Source organism: Suricata suricatta, chromosome 2, assembly GCF_006229205.1.
Source record: "Suricata suricatta isolate VVHF042 chromosome 2, meerkat_22Aug2017_6uvM2_HiC, whole genome shotgun sequence".
In the NCBI taxonomy this organism is placed as follows: domain Eukaryota; kingdom Metazoa; phylum Chordata; class Mammalia; order Carnivora; family Herpestidae; genus Suricata; species Suricata suricatta.
In genome coordinates this window covers 160,620,943-160,645,199 of record NC_043701.1, presented here as the reverse complement: position 1 = coordinate 160,645,199, position 24,257 = coordinate 160,620,943, and the positions used below count along the sequence as shown (strand labels likewise).

The window sequence follows — 24,257 nt, the reverse complement described above, 5'->3', positions numbered from 1 at the left end:
AATAAGGGGAGCAGCTCTTGAAGTCAGAGGCTCTCAAAGCTTCCACATGGATGAGAAGCTCAGGAACTTATTAAAATGTAGTTCCTAGGGCCTACACTTAGATATTCTGATTAATCAGTTCTCCATTTGAAACTGTATACTTTGGGGGGTTGGGGTGGGGATTGCCAGGCATTTTACAAACACTAGCCTCTGTGATCCAACAACCCTACAAAGTGTGTAGGTATTTTTAGTATCCACCTTGCAGATGAAGAAATAGAGACACAGAAAGATTATGTAAATTCCCAAAGCTCTGCTCTTTAGTAGCTAGGATTTGGACCCAGGCAATCTAGCCCTACAGCCTAAATTTTTAGCCACTGTATAGACCCTCAAAAACCGTTGGTCTTGAGCAGTAGTGCCTAATCAAGGCCAATTTTGCCTGTGGGACACAGGTGGTGATGCCTGGAGACATTTGGTTGTCACAGCTGGTAGTAAGCTGCTACTGACATCTAGGCAAGGCCAGGGATGCTGCTCTGTATATTGGCAACAAAGAACTATCCGGCTCCAAATGTCTATGTTGACAAAACACTGGCCTAGTGCACAGGGCCATTGGATACAGCTGCACAGTAAAATCACAGAACCCCAGTTCCCAGGCCATACCTTGGATCCATGACATCAGAATCTAGAGGAACAGAACTCAAGACCTCAGCATTTTTGGCAGCTCCCAGTGATTCCAGGGTTGAGGACCTCGGGCTTGGAAGCGGCCGCCCTTCTTGCTTACCACGTCTGGCAGTGTATAGGAAATGCACTGGGACATGACCACAGGCCTCCAAGTCATTTTGCTCCCAAATGCCCATGTAGCCACTGGTCTGCGTGCTTTTCCTGCTCCCTCAGTGAATCTGATGAGGGTGCGCTCCCTGCCTGCCACCAACTCCCCTGCAGAAGAATGTTCTCAGGGTACTTTTCCTGTTAAGTGAGGAATCCTGTACCTCAGCCCTACCAACCCACTGCTCCCACACAGCACAGACCTCAAGAATGGGAATAGAAATGACTGACTTTAATTGGGCTGTGATGAAATGAGCCTCTTTTAAAGGCCAGGTGGGGGTGGGGAAGCCCTGCAGCAGCTAGGGCACACTCCTTCAGGCACAGCTGAAGCAGACTGCTCAGTGCTCAGCAAAACCACTGGAAAGATGGAGGGAGGGGGTGGTGGGACTCACAGCTCCCCCTGAGTGGGTGAAAGTGGCTTCTGGGACGGCACCAAGCCCCAGCCCCAGCCAGGTAGTGGGAGAGGCCCCCATGCCCCACTGTAACCCCATATGACGACAGGGCAGCCCCATCCCTTCTTGGTCCTCTTTTTCCTCCTGCCCCATAGGGGGAAGAGGTCCCTGAGCACATACAGCCGGGCCCTTGTCCGAGCTGGGTCAGAAAGCCAAGCAGGAACTGAGACCCCAGTGCTGCTCCCGGCTCTGCCTCAGAAGCTCCCACTCTGCCATGAGTCCTCCAGGCTGTGCCCCAGAAGGCACAGCAGCGGGACAAGGGGCTGGCAAAAGTGGCTCCTGACCAGGGCTGCAAACAGCATCATCAGCAGGATGGCCTTGCTGTGCCCACCTCTCACACCATCTTAACCTCCAGGGTTTGGGCCCGTGACAGGCTCTGACGCTGGGCCTTGACCATGTGCAGGCGGCTCCCGTGCAGCGTGAACTGGGACCACGTGAACAGCTGCAGCAGGGCACAGGTGATGGGCACCAGCACCAGCAGGTAGAAGCAGCCCTGGCGGAGCGTCGGGGCCTGCGCCGGGGGTGGGGCCAGGGGCTCTGGCCAGGGCTGGGCACTCCCCACAGGGACCAGCGGGGGCTGCTGGAAGAGATCATGACCTAGGACAAGAGAGCATGCAGAAAGAACAAGGTCAGCCCTGGTCTCCTCCAAAGTCCACAGCATGGCGCCACATCTCAAATGACACATGTGTACGTATAAACCACAACTCAACTCCTCCCCACACTCACTTCTCCTCTGCTCTTCCCTTCTCGGTCACTGGTACTAGCGCCCACCCCAAAACCTCAAAGTCTTCCTGGATTCCTCATTTAACCTCACTGCTCCCCAACAGCCAATCCTTCACCTCCTCTCAGTTCCAGAACACATCGTGTACCGGGACACTTTCTCCCGGCCCTTCTGGCACCGCCTGCTGCAAGCTTTCTCCACACAGCAGTAAGGGGAACTTAGATCAGACATGGATCAAAGATCAGAACATAGATCAGACCATGACACCCCACCCCCTGCTTAAAACCCTCACAAATAGTCTCTCTTCACACCAAGGAGAAAATCCAAACCCTGCCCTGATTTACAGAGCCCTCTACTTTCCCAGCCTCATCTCCTGACCACTCCTGATACCTTGGGCCTTTGCACTTGCCTCACCTTCTGTCCGAGATTCACTGAGGTCTTCTGAGACCAAATCGTTACCCTTCAGTCCACATCCTGGGTGTCATCTCAGCAGCCTTCCTGGACCACACTAAGTAGCTTCTCCGTCACACTGTCCATTGTACCATCACTCTTACCACTACCTGCTATTTTCTTGCTTGGCTGTTTATTGCCAATCCCATCCCCTCCCCCTGACTAGAATATAAATTCCATGATGGCAAGGCCATTTTTATCTCCCAAGAGGGACCTGGAGCAACTCTTGGCAGAGGAAGTATTCAATACACATTTGTTGAATGAATGAATGAACTATTGAAAGACTGGAAGAAGTGGAGACTCAGTTCCTCTACCCGTGGAGGGAGAGGCCAAGGAGGAGTGGCCCAGCGACAGCCTCTCTTAGCCAGCTGCCATTCTCTCTCCCTTACTGGACTCAGTTTGTCGGCTGGAGTGCCAGGTAACCTTTGACCCCTGGAGCCTCAAGAGCCCTGTGCCAGCTCCCAGGGCCCTCACCTGTGTAAAAGCACAGCAGCCAGGTGCCCAGCAGAGGGGCGAAGGTCTGGCCTGGCTTGGTCACCAGGGCCACCATGCCAAAGAGAAGAGCTGAGGCCGCCTGCTTACGGTGGTTCAGCACCAGGTCCTCGTCCACCAGATCCGTGACCACCAGCGTCAACAGCTTACAGGTGCCCTCAGTGAAGACACGGTTACTACCAGCAAAGAGAGAGGGGGCGAGAATGAAGGGGTGGCACAGAGGCGTGGGGGTGAGGGAGGGCGGTGCGTACCTGGCAATGAAGAAGCAGAGCAGGCCGGGGCGGTCAGGGCCAGCCAACAGCATGAGCAGGCTCAGGCCCAGCTTGAGCAGGAAGAGCCCCCGCACTACAGCATAGACGCCCCAACGCTGGCACAAGGGCAGGAAGTAGAGGTTGTTGAGGTGGGGAGCGACATAGGAGATGCCTGGGCAGAAAGGGTGCAGCCTTGTCAGGGGCCACTGCCACAGCGTCCACAATGATCCACATCTTGGGGCACCTGGGCGGCTCAGTCAGTTGAGTGACCAACTTCAGCTCAGGTCATGATCTCACAGTTCATGGGTCTGAGCTGTATCAGGCTTTGTACTGACAGCACAGAGCCTGCTTCGGATTCTGTCTTCCTTGCTCTCTGCCCCTCCCCTGCTCGAGTGCTTGCTCTCTCTCAAAAATAAACATTAAAAAACTTTTTTTTTTAATTATCCACATCTTAACCATCAGTTGGCATTGATTGAGCACTGATCAATGCCAGGCTCTGTGCTAAGAGTATCACATCCTTTTAATACCCACAATCCTTTAGGGTAAGTACTATATTATCCCTACTTTACAGGGGACAAATGGAGGCCCAAAGGGTTTAAATAAAACACACACAAGGCCACACAGCAAATAAGCAGAGTCAAGATGCACAACCAAGCCTGTCAGCCTGTAATCTTTGCTGTTAAATAGCTACCGTGGGTGGCACCATGAGAGCAGCCCTACCCCACTCACACCCGCAACAGGCCCCGCCCCTTCCTCCCAAAACAGAGGAACCCCACAGCGGCCTCTGCCCCCTGCCAGCCAGGCCTCAGCAGAGGAGGGAGCTGTGTCTGCAGCTGGGGGAGGGGTTCTGGGGTGCAAGCTTCAGTCCCTCCAATCTGCAAAAGGCACCCACTCACCCAACAGGAAGGAACCCGTGGACAGGGAGATGTGATCCGACAACAGATGCTCCAGGAAGAGGGGGAAGAAGTTGCTGTTGAAGTGGCAGTGAAATACCTGCAAGCCGACAGGGGCAGGGAGGAGGCCACTGGGCCGCAGGGGTGGGCAGCAAGGGCAGGAGCAGACCCTGTCCCCATGTCCCTCCATCTGGAGCATGCCAGAATCAAACCCAAAACCAAATCCCTATTGCTTATCGAATTTTGCTAAAAGGTAGAAGGAATGATAAGATTGTCCATGGAACGATTAAGATTTTTTTTTGAAAATACTCGAGTAAAACAAGCCTGATGATATGAACACCATCTATAACTAAGTTGGGCTAGCCTCTACACTGCATGTGTTTTAGCTATAGCACTTAGTGTTTGAAAGACTGTCACAGAGTTCCCAAAAGGGCACCCCCTTTTCATATCCTCACTTGGCAGGTGGGGACACCCAGGTCTGCCCCAACAGGCCTGCCCAAGATCACACAGGGAGTCAGAAGTTCTGGTGGGGCCGGGACCCAGGCCTCCCAACTACCTGACCTGTGTTCCTGCTATCCAGTCACCCAACCGTCCTCACACGAGGCCCAGAACTGCTTCCCCAGCTTTCGAGGAGCGGAGAGTGAAGCATGGCCTAGCTGTCGGGTAGGGGGCTGCTCCCTACCTGCACCAGGTCCATGCCTACGAACCACAGGAAGTTCCGGTGGCGTGCCAACTGCTGGAGGTACTGGCCCAAAGTTATGCTGGCTGCCTCCTTGCAGCCAGCAAGGAGCTCCTCTCCACACAGGCTACAGGGCAGAAGGGAGTCACCAATGGCCTAAGGCTGGGCCAGAGCCATCTGCCACCCCAGGCCAGCCACCCATCAGCGAGGGGGCTCAGTGTTGACATCACACTCAGCAGAGTGCTGGCGGGAACCAGGAGAGCTGGGCCAGGCCACTCACCTGCCATCCGCGGCCAGGGCTAGGCTCTCCGGTTCCCTTCGGGCTGCCTCAACCCGCTGCCTAAGCAGCCGTGTAGCCCCCACAAAGCCCAGCCCAGAGCCAGTGGCCAGTGCCACGCAGAAGATGCGGAAGGAGGAGAAGTCTTCTTTGTTCCAGAAGGCATAGGAGGCAAAGACAGAGAGGGAGCCAGCCGCACTGAAGAGGGAGCAGTAGAAGTTGAGGTGGGTACGGTCGTGGGCAGAGAGAGCCAGGTCAGCCAGCAAGGCATGATGGTGCAGGTCCACGAGAGTCAGGAAACCATCATAGAGGCACAGGCACAGCAAGAACTGCAGGCCAGCTGGGGCCCAGGGCACCCAGAATGCCAGGAACGACACTGCCAGCAGCGGCCCGTGCCAGCCCAGGGCCCGCACCCGTGCCAGCACCACGGCCCTCGAGGAGAGCCCGGCACCCGACCTGCCAGAGAGAGGAGCAAAGTTTGGAGATGCTTTTACAGACATGGCAAGCCCCAGTTTGCCGCCCCCTCCCCCTCTAGGTCCCAGAGGAAAGGCAGAGGCCCAGAGTATGGAACTCACACCAGGGTGGTCCCAGTGAGCCCTGATTTAGGAAGCACAACTCCCCAGGGGGCATATTCTCTTGTCTGGTCCCCTGCCAAGCCTACCAGGGCTGATGGCCAAAGGGTGGGGGGACACCTATTTCTCAGGGTTGGGGGCAGTGGTGGGGCCAAGCAAGATTGGGTAAAGAAATCAGCCAGAAGCAACAGATAGAGTTTGCTGTATAGCTCCCAGTTCTAAGGACCTGACAAGCCAAGCTGGGGTAAATCTCTCCCCACGTGAGCAAGGCAACAGTTAGTCAAGGCCATTCTCCCACACGGACAGAGCCTGACTGACCTTGGGAAGGGAGGGGTCCTGGTCAAAAGCTGAAAATGGTCTCCCTTTTCTCTCCCACCCCAAACACAGGCATCCCTGGGGAGGAGTGGGATGGGACAGGACCCGTTGCAAGCCATCCGAAGGACACAAACCGGGGCTGGGAGCTGAGGAACTGACGGTCACTCAGCCAGCCGAAGAGGGGGTCGTTGAGGCTGTTCCAGAGGAGAAACACCGTCTGTGGGCAGAGGGGAGATGGGGCAGGTGGGCTCCAAGCAGCCTCCTCTCCTCCAGACTTTTCCCTACGCAGCCTGCTCACCACCCCTCGAGATGAGCCCAGCTTTCCTGCCAGCAAACCTTTGCTCAGGTCAGTCCCCATGCTAAAACCCACTCTACCAGCCACCGCCCCCATCAAACTCCCACCCATCCAGGGCAAATTTATCCAGCTGATAAATTAACACTGGTCAAAACTCCAGCTCCAGCTTTTCTTGCTGAATTGAGGTGGGCATCCTGGCCTGCCCCCAAGCTCTAGACTGAGTGGGACCCAGCCCTGCAAGCTCCCACCCAATGCTGGCTCCCAGCCAGTGCCGGCCTACCTCTCCGACCCAGAAGGCAGTTTTGTTGATCTTGTACACAGAGACAAAGGTGTCCACATAGTAAAGCAGGAACACATTGTGCAGGACGGAGATGAAGAGGGCCAGGGAGCCATAGACCACGGCCGTAGGTAGGTCCAGCATCCAAGCCTGGAGCCTGCCCAGCCTCATGGCTGCCAGCTCAGCCTCAGCCCCAAGAGCACTGAGGAACGCTCACAGCCAGGGGCAGTCTGGCCATCCTTGTCCCTGGGGAAGAAGGAGCCCGTTAGCTGCAGGGATCGGAGCCAGCTCTGCTCCCAACCCCAGGCCTCTGAGTCATTTCAAAACTCATTTCCCCTGGGAGAAAGTTTGTACATAAAACCAAGCTGGGGAGTCATCAATGACTGTACAACTGAAACAGTGCTGGGCTGGATACCAACGAGAGTAACCCAAGAAGACTGGTAAAGGCGAGGGAAAAGACGTGCTGAGCCAGGTCACATGCTAGGGAAGTGTGCTCAGTATCTTCTTTCCTCCACACTATCATATCACACAGACCTTCACAATCTGGATGTGATACCTGTGGGTCATGCACACAATGTCCCTGTAGCCCCAGGCAAGCTACTTGACCTAAGCCTCAGTTTCCTCTTCTGTAAAAGGGCAAAGGAGATGATCATGCCTACTCTGCAGTGGAAGGTAAGGGTCAAGGGAGGTAACTCGCAGAAAGTGCTCAATAAACGGATGGTGGTGGGGTCACGATTATCTTTACAAAATCCCTACAAAATTTATAGCACTATTGCAATGTTACAGGAGAGCCACTCCAAACTCAGAGATGTTAAGTAGTTTGTCCAATATCATACAGCAAAAACGTAGGAGATGTGACCCCTGACTGGTTTGGTTCCAAAGTGACCTTCCAAATCAAGTTCCTAGGGACTGTTGGTTAGAACAGAGAAAGTTGCCATGAGGTCAGGTTCCACGGGTATATAAGAGTGATAAGATCTGGTAAGAGTCCACACCTACTCATGCACTTTGATTTTAGAAATTCTACCTCAAGGAACTAGGCCCAAAGGAGTATGTAGAGAGACGTTCATGGTCCATGCCAATAACAGTAATAAACAGCAAAAAGTCGGACACGGCCCAAGACGCAGCCAAGGGACTGGCTCGGCAAGGCCATTGCTCTCCAGAAAAGGCAAGCACATGGGCCACCTTGACACGCAGGAGAGAAACTCAAGAACATGTTACATGAAAAGAGAGTACAGAGCACAGTGTGGGTGACTGTTTTCCAACCAGGCTGACTTGTCCACAGAGGTGGGAAGGACAGACTGGCCACGAGCGGGAAGGAAATAAAAGTCAGATTTTTGTTGGAGCGGGCCTTCTCACACTGAAATGACCTTTCAAGTCACCCGGGGAACTTCATCAAAACGTAGATTTTTGACTCAGGAGGTCTGGGGAGGAATCTGAGGTTCTGCAGCTCTATAGGGAACCCAGGCGGCGCCAATGCTGCTGCGCCATGACCACACTTTAAGCATCGAGGCATTAAGTCTGACCGTCTCTTTTTTTAGATTCAAAGCTGCTGTTCTCTTTTCAGAATAACCATGTGTGTGTTTGATCCCCCAGAAGGAAGCTATGAGGACTTCCTTCTAACTCCCTGTTGCAAGTTAAATCATGTCCCCCCAAAAAGATATGTTCAAGCCCTAACCCCCAGTACCTGTAAGTGTGACTATTTGGAAACAGCTTCTGTGGAGATGTAACCAAGTTAAGATGAGATCATAGTGAATTCGGTCAGCCATAGTCCAGTGATGGCTCCCCTTACAAGGAGAGGAGGGAAATTTGGACACAGAGACAGACACACTGAAGAAAGACAGCCATGTGAAGACAGAGGCAGAAACTGGAGTGATACAAGTACAAGCCAAGGAATAGCAGGGAACCACAGGAGCTAAGAAGCAGGAAAGATTCTTCCCTAGCACCTCTGGACGGAGCATGACCTACCTGAGTTGTTTCAGACTGTGAAAAAATACATTTCCATTAATTTAAGCCACAAAGTTTGCAGTAATGTTACTGCAGCCCTCTAAAATTTACACATACCCTCAGGGGCTGTTCCTCTTAGAGCCCTTGTGACCCAAGCCTAAACTCAGGCATGATCTACACACACACACACACACACACACACACACACACACACACACAGAGCTGAAACTTCTGCTTCCCATCACGGTCAAGCCCTGGAGAGCCGATTTCAGCCCCAGTCCCAAGAGTAGTGATCCCAGGACCTGTCCTTGCCCCATGACCCACTATGGCTCCCCCTCCATGCCCACCTTTCCAGGGTCTCTGAGGTCTGGCTTCCCCCTGCCTGTCTACCCTGGCCTCCCTTGAGTCTTCAAGGTACCCTCTCCTCTGGCCAGACCTTTGTCCTTGGTGGTACCCCTGCCAGAAGTAGCCTCCCATCTCCCCATCCTTCAAGAGACCGCACCATATCCAGACTTTCTCCAGCCCCTCAAGGATGCCTCCTGCCCAGACTCTCCTGCCTGCCTCTACTCCAACCCGACTGTCAGTTTCCGAGGGCAGGGCCTGCGTCTTTGCCCGCCATCTCCCTCGGTCGGCTGGACTCCACCACTCTCAGCTAGAGAAACAAGCCCCAAGGAGGGAAGAAGTAAGGAATCTTAGCAGGGGCTCTCAGGTTCATTAGAAAATGAGGGAAATTCATTCAAGAGATCCAGACTGGTGCTAGTCTATGCCTAGTGGTGCGGAATGAGGGACGGAAAAGCAGCTGGAAAAACCCAAAACCAGCCACGTCTGTGAGAATGTCTCCTGGGCTACAGTGGTCCCACTTTGCACCAAGGCAGGAAGACGGCCAGGTAGACCTCTCGTTGGGACTCTTGAGCCCGTGAAGAAACATTTGTTGGGAAATGTTTTGTGTTTTTTATTCCCCACAATTTTATTGAGGTATAACTGATACACAATGATCTGCATATATTCAAAGTGTACAGTCTGATCAGTTTAAACACGTTTGCACCTGTGAAACCACAATTGACAGCATGAACACATCCACCACCTTAAAAGTTTCCCTGGCACTTTCTAAGGAATATAGCAGAAAGAAAACACAATTGAGGGTCTCATAAGTTCTGACTCTACCATTTACTACCCGTATGACCTGGAACGATTTGTTTAACCTCTCTATGCCTGTTTCTTGATATCCAGTGTGGTGCCGACTACTGTTCGCAGTCCAGGGGAAATTATTCTCAAGCCCTTAGCACGTAAGTGTGGTGAACACTGAGACTTCAGAGATTACTGCTATTTACTGAGCCTCTCAGACCTTCCAAACCCACCACACAAGGATAGGGTGAGTACTTAAATAGGTTTCACGCCCAGCGTGGAGCACAACACAGGGCTTAACCTCACAACCCTGAGATCAAGACCCGAGCTGAGATCAAGAGATGGACGCTCAACCAACTGGGCCACCCAGGTGCCCCAAGAAGAATCGAGTATTAATCTAAAGGTGCTTTGGGGCTGAAAAGCACAAGGTATAGCTCTGTTGCTATCCTTAATCCAGGTCACTTTCTGATTCTCCAGGGCCTTTCAGAAACCTACACACACACACCCCACCTCACCGCACCTCACCTCACCTCCAGAGCCTTTATCCAAAGGGAGTGAAGTCTCCCAGACCTCTACCCTGGGACCTGCCCAGGTGGCTAGAAGGTGAAGCCTGCAGGCAAGTCCCCAGCCTCCACCAGCTGGCTCCCTGCTGGTAACGGCAGAAGAAAACCTCAGAGGGTGTAGAAGTAGGAAGGAAGGGCGTGACTTTTGCCATGGGAAGAGGCTGAGTTTAAATTCCAAATGCACTTCCTACTAAGAATGTAACCTAAGGCAAGTCACTTAACGGTCATAGCCTTAGTTTCCTCACTTGTAGAATGCAAATAATACCTGTCCTTTAAAGGAATGCAGCAAGGGTTAAACTCTTGTCCAGAAGCCCAGAGAACATAGAAGATGTTCAGAAACTAGCTCTTTCTTGGGCTCACTCATAAAAGATCGTAGTAGGAGCAGGGGAATAGCCTGGTAATCCAGCCCCTTCTCTCTCTCTTTTTTTTTTTACTTCTTTTAAATTATTTTTAAATATTTTTTTATTTATTTTTGAGAGCTAGAGAGAGACAGCACAAGCAGGGGAGGATCAAAGAGAGAGGGAGACACAGAATCCGAAGCAGGCTCCAGGCTATGAGTTGGCTGTTAGCACAGAGCCCAACGTGGGGACCGAACCCACAAACCGTGAGATCATGACCTGAGCCAAAGCCGGAAGCCAGACGCTTAACCAACTGAGCCACCCAGGCACCCCCAGCCCCTTCTCATGGTAAGGGAATTTGAGAGAAAAGACAGGGCACACAAGAGTAAGTCAAAAGAAGAGAGTCTAGGGGCACCTGGTGGCTCAGTGGATTAACCGTCCAACTCTTGAGTTCAGCTCAGGTCATGATCTCTTGGTTCGTAAGATAGTGCCCCTTGTCCTACTTGGGATATTGTCTCATTGTCTCTTTCTCTCTCTCTCTCTCTCTCAAAATAAACTTTAAAAAAATAATAAAAGGTTAAGAAGAGGAGAGTCTACAAGTAGCAGGAATACATGCAAAATTCAGAGTGCCAGACACAAACCCTTGCCCCGGGGCCAAAGCTGGAGGCAAAGCAACCCGTCCAGACGAGCCTGGAGCCTCCACATAGAAGAGGGGCTGAGGAAGGAGTGTCCAGAGTCCCTCCTGCAGTTTCTTTTCCAGACTCCGCTCCTCCCTCAAGTAACACCTTCTCCTGCTCGCCCTCCCCACCCTCAATATGCCCCAGCAGAGAACAGCCCTGCCTCTCCAGGGGAGGAACAGCTTGGAACCCACACCAGCTTAGTTGCATAACTCGGGTGAAATAACCCAGAGCCTACCCCACCCCCGTGCTGGTATGGCCTCCGGGTATGTGGCTCTGAGCCAGCCTCTCTTCCCTCCTTATCTACAAAGTGGGGGTGATAATGCCAGCCTCTTGGATGGCTGCAGGGCTGAAACGTAAAAGGTGTGTAACGCACCAAGCACAGAGCCTGGCACGTGCAAGATCAGTAAATTGTAGCTCGTTATTCTTTTTCATATCTCTGATCTTTAAAGGGTTTCAGTCAGTGTCCCCCTCTCTCAAATGCATGATTGGTCTTTCTAGCACCCAACACTGATGCCTCTTGCTGCCATCCCTCAAATTCTCTTTTAAATGCCACCTCCGCACCTTTGTTCATGCTGTTGCTTCCACCTAAAATACCCAAGATGTAACTACATATCTTTCTCAGGCATCTGCCTTACAACTCCTGTTACTATTCCCATCTCATACGTGAAGAAACCAAGACTCTGAAAGTTAAATAACTGGCCCCACATCACCAAGTTATTAGGTGCTGGAGCAAAGATTCAAAACAGGTGTTTTTGACTAGAAACTCAGCATTTCTCAAGTCACTGTGCCCAACCCCACCACCACCTTATCAAATCCTGCTGATCCAAGGCCCAGTTCCGCGGCATGGCCTTCCCGAGCACACCTACTCTGTGTTCTCTCCCCTTTCGGGTCCTTTGGCTTCTTTATCAGGAGCCAATTACCTCCTGCACCCTCCTCCAGCACCTAAGTTCCTTAAGAGCAAGGCCAGGTCAGACCGTTTTCTACTCCCTGCTTCCACCAGGCTTCTTCACCATGGTAGGTATTCAATTAATACCTGCTGGGTCAATTTGCCCCTAAAAGACCAATATGGGCATCCCTAGGACTAAGGAAGAGAGCAGCCATAGGAATGCCACCCCCAAATCCCACTGTACCCCTCAGCTCTGCCTGGCTGTGGGAATCAGAAAAAGGCAACCCAGGGAGCTGTGATGTACCCTGCCGAATAAAACCAGCCAGGCAACTGGTACACAAAGAGGAACAGTGAGAACAAAAAGTAACATTTATTAATCTTGCACCGTGTGCTAAAACAGTAGATACAACATGGAAAGAAAGCTCAGAGCAAGGAGGTAGAATGACACCAGGTCAGGATGGGTTTTGCAGACTACACACAGGATTCTATCCTGAGGACAATGGGGTGGGGGGCCCTGTGGGTGACGAGGTGACAGAACCAAATCTGTTTGGAAGGAACTCCCTGGCATAAAAACTCTCTCCTCTTGGGGCACCTGTGTGGCTCAGTCGGTTGAGCGTCTGGCTTTGGCTGAGGGCATGATCTCACGGTTCATGGGTTCAAGCCCCACGTTGGGCTCTGTGCTGACACCTAGCTCAGAGCCTGGAGCCTGCTTCAGATTCTGTGTGTCTCTCTCTCTGACCCTCCCCTGCTTGTGCTGCCTCTGTCTCAAAAATAAAGAACATAGGGGCGCCTGGGTGGCTCAGTCGGTTAAGCCTCCGGCTTCGGCTCAGGTCAGATCTCACGTTCGTGGGTTCGAGCCCCGCGTCAGGCTCTGTGCTGACAGCTAGCTCAGAGCCTGGAGCCTGCTTCCGGTTCTGTGTCTTCTTCTCTCTGCCCCTCCCCGTCTCATGCTCTGTCTCTCTGTATCAGAAATAAATAAAACACTAAAAAAAAATTTAAAAAAATAAAGAACATAAAAAAATAATAAAAAAATAAAAACTCTCCCCTCTTAACCCATAGGGCCTCTGAAGAGAAAGTTCTTATTCTAGTTCTAGAAAGGATGGAAACCATAGCATCTGCCTGACTTCCGAAACTACAGTGGGTAAGGGGCTGGTGGATCTGGTGGAGGAAACCGAGAATGCCAGACTTGGCCCCTAGAGTGAGGGCCAGGGGGAGGATGGGTGTTAATTCCCTTCAGAAGGACTGGTGAGTGTAGGCAAAGCAGTTTAATACAGAGGGAAAAGGCTACTAACAAATATTCAGAATTGGGAGCCCTAAGTCAAGTCTGAACATTATTCACTAACTAGCAACCTGAGTTTATTCCTACAACTGTGAGGCAGGAGAAAACCCACTCGCTACCGGTCCTCGGGGGTATCAAATGAAATTGAAAAGTATAACACCTTGTGCAAATATTAGGTGTCCTTTTCTCAACAAGCAGCTGATCTCTGAATTGTCTGCTGCACTTTCTGTTTCACAAGCACCTTGCCTCCCTGCCCAGTCTCCCCAGGGCAGGACCCAGCCCTGGCAGGGAGGACCTCCCCTGGGGGTGCCGGGACACTCTCCATTCCAAAAAGTCATGGGCCTATTCTCTGCCTCAGTCTGGGAAATGAACTTGCACCTTACTGGGGGAGGGACCTTCCTCCTCTCCCTCCCCAACAAGTAACTACAGCAGCACTGGATGGTCAGCGACTTCACCTAGGACCACCTGTCCCTCCCAAGCCACTGAGCAGTCTGGGGCTAACCCAGAAGCTCCTAACAGCTGGTGCTGAAACATGTGGTTCTCCAGCCCGTTTGTACATTAAACTCACCTGAGGAGCTACTTAATCACGAGGCCCAGGTCTCACTCCTGACCAATTTAATTGAAATTTCCAGAGATGGGGCCCAGCATCAGTGTTCTTTTAAAGCTCCCCAAGTGGATCTCCTAGGGCAGCAAGGTTAAGGGCCATTATGTTAATGAATGGATCCCACCAAGCCTGATGCATTCGGCGACCTCAGCCCCCGCCCCCCCACCTCCAAGAGGGCCCTTCTGCAAAGATTCCGCCCTCACCCGCTTGAGCCCAAGCTTCTCCCACCGTGACCCTGGGACTCTCCCATCCCATAATCTCATCACTTCAGGGACCCCCCCGCAGGCAGCTCCCAGGACTCTCAGAGCAGACGGCATTCCTGTCGCCCTCGGGTCCGTTCTTTGTGTGTGACCGGCCCCCAGTCCGGCCACCTCCTGCCCCCGCGCCCAGACCACGGGAGAGCCCCTCACCGCAATCGTAGCCGGCGAAGCCTTATCCTGCGGCTGCCTGGAGTCAGGAGCGAGCCAGTGCGCGTGCGTGCTCCCCGCCCGCGGCTTCCCCAGCCTCTCCCTCCGCCCCCGCGCGGCGATTGGCTCCCTGCGGCTCCCGGGACCGCGCCCCGGCAGGTGCCCGCGCCCGAGGCTGTCGCCGCCATGTTTGTCACGGGCGCATGCCCTTAGGGACCGAAACGAAAATGTGGACGCTGGCAAGAAGAGAGCAGTTGGCCTGCGTTCCTGACGGTTCACCCCTTCTCTTTCAGCTCTGTGAAAGCTTAAAGTCAATTTTAGTTCAAATCAACAAGGCTTTTCTGAGCGCTCCCCCTCCTCTCTCCTCCGTCCTTCCTTAGTATTCACGGAATGGGGACCACAGCACCTTCCTACACGCCGTGTGATCTGACTAGATGCACAGCTAGGCAGGGTGAGAAGATGGCAATGGCACTTCTGATGGGACTTCTGATGCTGGATTGTGAGCCCCTCAGGAGTAGACAGTCCCCGCTTAATAATGTATGGGCACCGCTCAGGCCACAGGTGCCAGGCCCCGAGGGCAACCATGCAGCCCATTTCCTCATATTAAAAATAGTAATGATAAGGGCGCCTGGGTTGCTCAGTTGGTTGGGCTCCACTCTTGATTTCGGCTCAGGTCATGGTCTCCTGGTTCATGGCCCCACGACAGACTCTTAGGGACAGTATGGAGCCTGCTTGGGATTCTCTCTCCCTCTCTGTTCCTCCCCAACTTGTGCCCTCTCTCTCTCTCTCTCTCTCTCTCTCTCAAAATAAATAATTTTTTTTCTTTTTTTAATCTTTATTTATTTTTGAGAGTGAGACAGAGAGAGACAGAGCGTGAGCAGGGGAGAGGCAGACACAGAACCTGAAGCAGGCTCCAGGCTCTGAGCTGTCAGCACAGAGCCTGCCTCAGGGCTGGACCCCACCAACCGTGAGATCATGATGTAAGCTGAAGTCTGATGATTAACCAACTGAGCCACTCAGGCGCCCCTAAAAAATATTTTTTAGTAGTAATGATAAAATATAAGGTGTACTGAGCTCTCGCTATGTGCCCTGTACTGTGTTAAGCATTCTCCATGAATTATGTTGTTGAGTCCTCACCTCATCCCTGGCAAGTACGTGATATTATCCCCACTTGGCAGATAAGGAAAAAGAACCAGAGAGATTCAATGACTTTCATACAAGCAAGAGGCCCAGACCACTTGGAACCCAGCTCTCCTGACTCCCAGAACATGAGTCTTTCCTCTTCCTACCACTGCCCAGGCCCTAATGTCACGTTTTGTTTTGCTCAGTCCAGCCTGGTAAGGATGTCCCATGCCTTCTCCAATAAGCCTATAAGCCTGGTTAGGTTTCCAGGCAATCAAACAGCATACACTTCAGACCTTCTGCTTTCCTATGGAGCAATGAACATGGCCTTTAGCTTCAGGGGGACCTGGGGCTCAGTCCCCTAGCTCCACTTCTTTGTTAAGGGACTCACCTTTTGTGAGCCTCTGTGTTATGCTTTAGAGGGATTCTGTAGGCACTAAATGAGACATTGAAGTGTAAGTGTTTTTGCAGGCTTTCAGCTCAACAGCCTTGAGGGTCGTCAACAGGAAAATTCTCCAATTCCTTCTGCCAGACAACCTGGCAAAGGACCCACCCACAGCAAATGGTCCAACACAAGAGCCCTGGTGTGCAGGGATTAAAGGGACCCCAGGGATCCCATGAACTTTGTTCCCAGCATCCACATCTCACCAGTTTGTCTCATTTCCCTCCTCTCTAATCCTGCCCCTTCAAACCCTCTTCTTACCTCCTATGTATTCCTTAAACCACACACATCATCTCTCTTGTAGACTTCAAGCAATTTCTGGAACCCATTGTGCTCCAGAAAGTCCTCATGACTAAAAGGAAGGCGAGCATTATTCCCCCATCCCAAACCCATAACACCATCTATGGTTTCCTGGCTGAGAATACAAGGCAGCATTCAGCATGGTGTCTGGTACACTAGGGCCTCCATAAATTGACTAAAGGAGTTCCCCTCTCTATCTCAGACCGGCATGTGCCTTTGTTGCAAAGCCAACCTGATTCTTAGCCCTCCCTGGGTGTCCAGTGGGGAAACGGGGCCAGGAAGTGCTGCCAAAGGGCCAGACCTTAATGTGACCCAATAGGAATGTAAGAACACGAGTCTGAACCTAACAGATGCCATGACAGGCTTTAAGTTTCCCCTCTAAACTAGGTCTAAAGGTCAGTCTCTCCAGAACTATTAGGCGGTTACACATTGCCCGAGGCAAGAGAGACCACCCTTGTAATACCCTTAACAATCCTAAGGGCAGGCCTAAGGCTAGTTACACCCTACTGAGGGTCCTGGGTCTACTCTGTGATTAGTTAACACTCTAAATGTTGTAATTGGATAAACCTGCTGTCAATAATATTGTGTAATAATAATTGGATCACTGTACCTATGTCACAATGTCCTGTAACTCCCCCTTCCCAAACTCATAAAAGTCCTACCCCACCTTTGTTCGGGGCTCTCTCAGCACGGATCCACTGCGTTGGTGAAGGCTGTGAGACCGAACTTAGGCCTGGCAAGCCTAAACCCGCAATAAAGCTCTTTGCTTTTGCATGCGTGCTTCAGCCTCCCTGGCGGTCTCTGGTTTTTTGGGGGCGATATTAAAATCTGGGCATAACAGGAAAAACTTTGGCCCCTAGTTGCACTTAATGTCCCATAGTTACACAGCGGTGTCTCATCCTTCTGATTTTATAGACGATGTAACCAGTTACCCTCTTGTGTCAGCACCAGGACTGGGGCTTGTAATTATCTCTGATTTCCCTTCCTGGTTTGCAACCAGAGATAACTGGGAGGGGGCATAGGGATACAATTAGGGAGTCGTATCATCTGTCTGAATTCTTGAGCCCCTGAACTGTGGGACAAATAGATACGTAAACTCTCTCCTCAAAATCCCTGTCCTCCCTTGGCTTCTGACATCTCCGATCTAGGGTCCATCATGTGCTCTTCCTAAGAACTCCTCAGACCCCTTCTTTGGGGTACTTTTCCCCTGAGGCTTTCTAAAAGCAGAGGACATCGCTTCTTGGCCTTTTGGCTAAGATCAAGTGTAAAAGCAGAGGACAGGTCTCCAAGTTTTCCATTTTCAAAATTCTTTTCATTTATTCTTTCAAACTTGCCAGGCCAAGATAAAAGGGACTTCAAAAACAAGATTGCTGCCTTCAAAAGGAGGAAGTGGAACCCAACAAATTGGCAGCCATGATGACAAAGTGAGGTGTGGGCCAGGGAGCAGCTATTCCGATCCTTTACCTATTCTTTTTCCCTCCACGACTGCCCTACCTCCCATCTCCAGCCTGAATACAAAACTGCCTGCTGGACAGCGCAACCGAGCCAAAAACGTGTGCATCCACCTGTTCTACCCTCTCCACCCAGGCAGTTATATGAGATCAACTCTAGGTGAATCCCTTCCCATCTCTTTTCCAACCCCTATTCCTGTTTTGGTTGTCAGTTTTCCTGGGCTAGTGTGAGAACCTCCTCCAAGACTGGCTTCCAGCCTCTCTCTCACCAATCCATCCTCTACTTTGCCCACAACACAGCCTCTGATCATAGAGTTCGATGATCAAAAACCTCTCAGGTTGCTGTATTTTGAAAATTTTCATAAAATGCTGGGGGAAACACTCAGGGTGTATTACCGATGCAAGCAACAGAAAGACTCCACTCCATGGTGTGAGAACCCAAACTTTTAATTTTCTAAGGACTTAGGTGATGGTGCTTTGTAATTAAAAAAAGCCTATTTCATTATGTTTTCAGGTAGTTAAATTTACATAAAGTTAACACAAGTGGCTGTGTGGGGGAGAGAAACAAAAAGACTCCACTCAAACCAGACCAAGCAAGAAAGGAATTTATTGGGAGTATAAGGAGGAGGCACTGGATGAAGGTGGTCCAAGGTACAAAATCCAGTTAAATAAGTACTAGGGATGTAATATACAGCATGATTAAAAAATGAACACTGCTGTTACGCTGTATGGTATATTTGAAAGTTGTTAAGAGAGTAGATACTAAGATTCTCATCACATGGAAAAAAGTATTTTTTTTCTCTATAAGATTGATGGATGTTAACTAAACATCATGTGGTATTCATTTCACAATATACGTAAGTCATTATGCCACACACCTTAAACCTATACATGTCAATTATATCTCAATAAAACTAGATGGAGAAAAAAATAATTTATTGGCTCATGTGACTTTTTAACTTTTAACATTTACTTATTATTAAGAGAGAGACACAGAATGAGCATGGGAGGGGCAGAGAGAGGGGGAGACACAGAATCTGAAGCAGGCTCCAGGGTCAGAGCTGTCAGCACAAAGCCCGACTCAAACTCACAAACCACAAGATCATGACCTGAGCCAAAGTCAGATGCTTAACGGACTGAGCCACCCAGGCACCCCTTGGCTCATGTAACTTTAAAGTCCAGGGTTCAAATGATGTCATCAGGACTTAATTTCTCTGTTCCTTGGTTCCACTTCTTCTGTGGCGCCATACTCAGACAGGCCTTCACTTCTCCACCCAGACTTTCAGGTTTCCATCCAGGGGAAAGAGAGCACTTCTCTCCACCCCAAGACAACAAAGTCCTGGTCCTGGCTCCCACTGGCACAAATTGAATCACTTGGCTACCCTAAACCAACCCCTATGGCCAGAGGGATAGCAGTGCAATTGATCTTGCCATAAATCATCCCTAACTTTAAGGACAGAATAGAGCCAACGCCCCCAGAGCCACGTTACTGAATAGATAAGGGATAGAACCCCAAAAATCTAGGAGGTGTTACTGCAGTCAGGGAGAATGAATGACTCACGGTTTGGTCCATATTTATCACATTTTGCCTGAACCACCTCCAGACCAGCAGAGGTCTTCAGCAAGCATGTAAGGACCAATTATTAAAATACAGGTTTCTCATCCTCCCAAACTCCAACATGGGCTTGGTCTCACACTTTCCCCATTTCCCACCCAGGTGTGACCAAACCCCCGTGTGGGAGCAGGTGGAGAAAGGGCCTAGTCCCATAGGTCCCATCATTGAGCTCCAGGCTGGGGTGAGGTCAGTCTGTAGGGAGTCTTGGACATTCCTTAAGCACTGAGATTTGGAGAGAGCAAAGTTGTAAATAGGAATGGGGAGGGACATTAGTTTCCTACTGACACTGTAACAAATTACTAAAAACTTAGTGGTTTAAGACAATATAAATTTATTATTTTACAGTTCTGGAGGTTAGACGTCTTCTTCACTAACTAAAATCAAGGTGTTGGCAGAACCGTGTTCCTTTCTGGAGGCTCTAGGGAAGAATCCATTTCCTTGCATTTTCCAGTTTCCAAAGATTGCTTGCGTTCCTTAGCTCATGACCCCTTCCCATCTTCAAAGCTAGCTACAGCTGGTTCCCTCCCATCACTCTGACTCTTCTGCCTCCCTCTTCCACATTTAAGGACCCCTGTGATTATACTGGATCCACCTGGATAATCCAGGATAATCTTATTTTAAGGACAGCTAATTAAAAACTTTAATCCCGGGGTGCCTGGGTGGCTCAGTCAGTTGAGCCTCCAACTTCGGCTCAGGTCATGATCTCACGTTCATAGGTTCGAGCTCCGCATCGGACTCTGTGCTGACAGCTCGGAGCCTGGAGCCTGCTTCTGATTCTGTGTCTCCCTCTCTCTCTCTCTCTGCCCCTCCCTGTTCATGCTCTGCCTCTCTCTGTCTCAAAAATAAATAAAACATTAAAAAAAAACCCCTTAATTCCATCTGCACCTATAATTCCCGCTTGCCATGTAACATCACATAGTCACAGGTTTGCATGGATTAGGCTGTGGACATCACGGTGGGAGGCCTCTCCCAAGCCCCTGTGTTCTGGGATCCATTCTTAGGGAGCTCAGAAGGTGAGCCTCCCTTCTTGGAGCTCTGGGGTAGGGAGTGTTAGGTAGATACCCCAGCCCAGTCCCAACAGCTGTCCTCCCTAGGCCAATGGCTCAATTAAGACTTGGGAAAGAAGCTCACTCAGAAATATAAAAGTGTGACATCACCATCACCAAGGTGAGTGTATAATTTCCCAGAGAGTAGCTGGTCTAGGGATGCTGAGAACTTAGAGGAGAACCTGTAGGGGTTACTGCTGATGCTGTCTGAGTCAACAGAAGAGGAAGAAGGAAAGTATGATGGCCTCGCAGCCCAGCAGCTGGAAAAGGGTATCAGTTTTTCACCATTCGCAACTAACACCGACCCCATTGGAGAAGAGAGAAGTCTGGAAGGCTGTGGCTTGCAGCCAGAGGAGACTGGAACTTAGATAGGGCTTCACACCATCTGGATGAAACAATCTGGCTTCACCCAAGTAGCTTCTGGGCTTTGGCCTTAGTTGGACGCGGTTCAAATTCTACTCTGCTATTTAGATGGTGTGAACCTTGGAAACCTAACTTCTCTGAGCTTCTAGTTCCTTATCCGTTAAATGAAAATGGTATCACCATGTTCTTCATATGGCTATTAAGAATTAGTTCTTGGGGTGCCTGGGTTGTTCTGTCAGCTAAGGATCCGACTCTTGGTATCAGCTCAGGTCCCAATCTCACAGTCTGGTTGGTGAGACTGAGCCCTGTGCAGTCAGCTCAGAGCCTGCTTAGGATTCTCTCTCAAAATAAATACTTAAAAAAACATAAATAAAATAATGGGTTCTTATGTAACATTCTAGAGGGGAGGATTGTGAGATAGTGTGAAAGAAGCCACCACATGAATTGACAATAAGCTACTTAGCAATCATGAGTCTTGAGACAGACATGGGTTGAATTTTGCCCTTACCATAACTAGCTGACTTTGGGCAATATACTTAACCCCCGTAAGCCTACAACACTGGGAGTGTTTCCCAGTCACAGAACACATGTCCTGTGTACCAAATCTGAGGCAAGCAGCTTCCTGCTATGAAAAGTGGGGAAAATATTAGTATCTCTTTCCTAAGATTGATGTAATCGTCTAGATGCTCAGAAGCAACTTAATTCAGTGCCTGATGTAGGAACTTCACTCGTTAGGATAATTTAACTCATTTGGAGGAGCTGGGAGGATGGGGTGTGGGGAACAGAGGGTTAAACTGATTGCAAGATATCCTCAGCAATGTAGTGGTGAGGACATTCCAGAGCACAGGCTTCTAGGGCAGCCTGATATGACCAGCAGGCTCACCCAGTGTAGACACAGGCTGGCTGGCTCTTGGCCAGTAAAATGTGTTTCCCTTTGCCTGGAAACCGGAAGGTGTGGCTGAGGCAGGGCACGGAGAGGAGCCTGCTCTGGACCTCTCTGGTTCCCTAAGTGCCAGGGACCAGGTCCCCCAGGGCTGAAGGAGACAAGCTGAGTGGGAAACCACCTGGAAGAACGCGTCACGGCTGATGGCTTGAAAAGGCCTTGGGTCCTTACCGCCTACTGGGAGCCTAGGGTTCCCGCCCAGCCCTGGGACAACAGGTGAGATGGCAGCTGAAAGCCTTAGGAAGAGTTCCCCCAGGCCACGAAGCGCTGCGCATGGGCTCCTGCTGTGAACTGGAGTCCCGGGTTACCAGGCCCCAGGGATACCCCAGGGACGGGTGGTGGAGCTAGAACAAAAGGTATCCACACACACTTCCCACTGCAGGTGTGGACCAGACGCCAGTAAAAATGCCCGCTGCCTGAGCTTCAGACTATGTACTCGTACAGCTGCCTGGAGCCCGGAACGGGCGTCTGGCCTCCGCTGCAGCCCCTCACCTACCCCTCCTACCTGTCCTGCCCTCTGCTGCTGCCCTCCATCCACGCCCACAGCTGCTGCAGCCGGCGCCCTGGCCTGACCGCGGCCGAGTGGCCGGCTCCGCGGGAATACCACTGCTTCCACGGCCCAGGCGCGCTCCTGGCGGCCGCGCCGCCCTCGTGGGCCTTCCCGCAGACCTACGCCGCGGCCCTGCGCCCGCCCTACCCCGCGCCCGGCTACCTGGGGCCGTCCCTACAGGGGCCCGCGGTGGAGGAGACGGTGGCTGCCCAGCGCGGGGCGCCGTGGCCGGAAGGCAGCAGCTTGCAGCTCGAGCTGCGATGGGGCCGCGTGGAGCGCGCTCTGGGCCCCCGCCTCGATCTGCCAGACGTGGTGCGCCGGGAGCTGCGGCGAGTGTACGGCACATTCCCGCGCACCGACGTGCGCGTCACCTACAGTGGCGGCCAGTTCCTGCTTCAGGCCGCGCCGCGCGTCCCCGAGCCCGAGTACCGGGTGCAGATGCGCGTGCAGAGGCCGCCTGCGAGCAGCGACAGCGAAGGCAACAGCCCGGCCACAGAAGCGGCGGAAAGTGGCCGCCGGAGGAAGAGAAAAGGCCAGAGCTGAGGAGGCTGCAGGGTCCGGTGGCCGGCCGCGTGAGCACGCGCGCGGCTTTCCTCCCCTGCGCGCCGCTGCCCACCCACGACCAGGGAGACCTCCGCGGTGCGCGGGCTCTGGGTGCACCTGTCACCTCTCAATTTGCTTTTTTTTTTTAACCAAGCCTGCACGCCGCCCACCTGCTGCACTTCCCTGATTTCTCTATGTTATTGCTGGATGGCAGGGGAAGGGCGAGAAGAGATCAAAGACATCTTTTCTTGTTTCTCTTCCCTTCCACTTGGGCTTGGGAAGCCAGGGTGTGGGATGGAAGAAGGGCCTGGAACCTTTGTTTCGTCTCTCGCTTCTTCTCCTCATCTTAGAAGCCTGCCCTGTACCAAGCCCCCACTTTCCCTTTTTCCTCTCCTCCCTCTACCAAAGCTTCCAGAATTGCCCAAGTTCCTTCCCAAGCGGAGGGTCCACCCATCCGCAGGTTGTAGTGAAAAGTAAACAAATGAGTGATAGCAATTGTATGCTGCGAGATCGCTTTTCTGTTTGGGGTGAGTGGGGCTGTTCCCATTTATGTAATGTGAGCCTTACTTCCGTGCCTCTGGAAGAACCCGTGTACCTCCTCATGGGCAAGGCCTAGCTCCCTGCTTCAACAGCTCTTCTCCAGTGTGCGCCGACACCCTCCGAGACCCTGCAGCCAGCCAGGTCCCGTGGCCCACCACCCACGGAGGGATTCCGAGAGCATAAGCTCTTTTCTTGAAGCATGGGTGGTAGGCGTGGCTGAGGAAGGAATGTCTAGGATGTAGATTTAGGGCTGTCACTGACATCTTCTAGTCATGCAACTAGGCTTTCTGAGCCTGTTTCTTCATCTTGTAGAAGCATAAAATCAACCTAGTCTACCTGGAAAATTCACTAGGGTTGAAATTTAAGATGAATGTCACTTTTTGTCTCCTAATTCTTGCTAACAGTCTTTAACAGGTTGAATTTGCAGTATTCCAGAAGGTTGCAGGAGGGGTAGGCCACACATCTAATGTGAACTATGGGTCTGGCCAGACCCCAGATCTGATGCCCATGCTGTAAAACTTCGACTTCTTGTTGAATTGCTTTTACTGAACTTCCATTTGTTGGATGACCAACAGCTGCTTGAATATACAGAATATGTTATTGAAGCTGTAAATCACTTGACTAAATACTGCTGTTTATGAACTTCATGGATAAGTTCTCTCAAGCCTCAATACTTGGGAAAAGTGATTCTCCTAATGAGTAGTTTACTTGTATCTTGGAAGCACCAAGGAGGTCATAACTGATCATATTTTTCTCTTTGCCCTGGCTTCTAGGGAGCTCGGAGGCAAATTTGCTTAGCATCTTTTGTGTAAAGCCTGGATTGTGAAATTAGGATCACCCTTAATTTCATCTTATTTTCCTTTCCTTTTTTTTTTTTTCTTAATTATAAAGACACAGGGAGGTGGTATAGTGTAATGAGTCTGCTCTGTGACCTTAGGTAAATTGCTTAATGTCCCTGAACCACTTTCCTCATTGCAAATGGGGATGATGGGGACTTCTAGCTCATGAAGTTACTGAAAAGATGCCATGAAACACTGCACA

The 24,257-nt window shown here is 51.3% G+C and overlaps 2 protein-coding genes across 5 annotated transcripts; one reads left to right on the top strand and one right to left on the bottom strand.

The window, feature by feature from the left end:
* Positions 1-1,012: 1,012 nt before the first annotated feature.
* Positions 1,013-22,428, bottom strand: MFSD13A (major facilitator superfamily domain containing 13A). 4 transcript variants are annotated; one of them, XM_029932469.1, is made up of 10 exons: positions 22,296-22,428; positions 13,859-13,971; positions 6,479-6,721; positions 6,038-6,120; positions 5,020-5,472; positions 4,743-4,866; positions 4,064-4,160; positions 3,168-3,339; positions 2,899-3,092; positions 1,013-1,850 (listed from the first exon to the last, which is right to left on the bottom strand). In XM_029932469.1, exons 3-10 carry the CDS (start codon positions 6,644-6,646, stop codon positions 1,588-1,590), a joined length of 1,554 nt encoding a protein of 517 aa, XP_029788329.1. In that variant the 5' UTR covers positions 6,647-6,721; positions 13,859-13,971; positions 22,296-22,428; the 3' UTR covers positions 1,013-1,587. The 4 variants fall into 4 exon arrangements, with proteins under 4 accessions (XP_029788329.1, XP_029788328.1, XP_029788330.1 ...); XM_029932468.1 differs by lacking the exon at positions 22,296-22,428 and adding an exon at positions 14,305-14,396; XM_029932470.1 differs by lacking the exons at positions 13,859-13,971; positions 22,296-22,428 and adding an exon at positions 14,305-14,386.
* Positions 21,494-23,171, top strand: C2H10orf95 (chromosome 2 C10orf95 homolog). The gene is made up of 2 exons (XM_029932473.1): positions 21,494-21,799; positions 21,966-23,171. Exon 2 carries the CDS (start codon positions 22,014-22,016, stop codon positions 22,674-22,676), a length of 663 nt encoding a protein of 220 aa, XP_029788333.1. The 5' UTR covers positions 21,494-21,799; positions 21,966-22,013; the 3' UTR covers positions 22,677-23,171.
* The last annotated feature ends 1,086 nt before the right edge of the window (positions 23,172-24,257 follow it).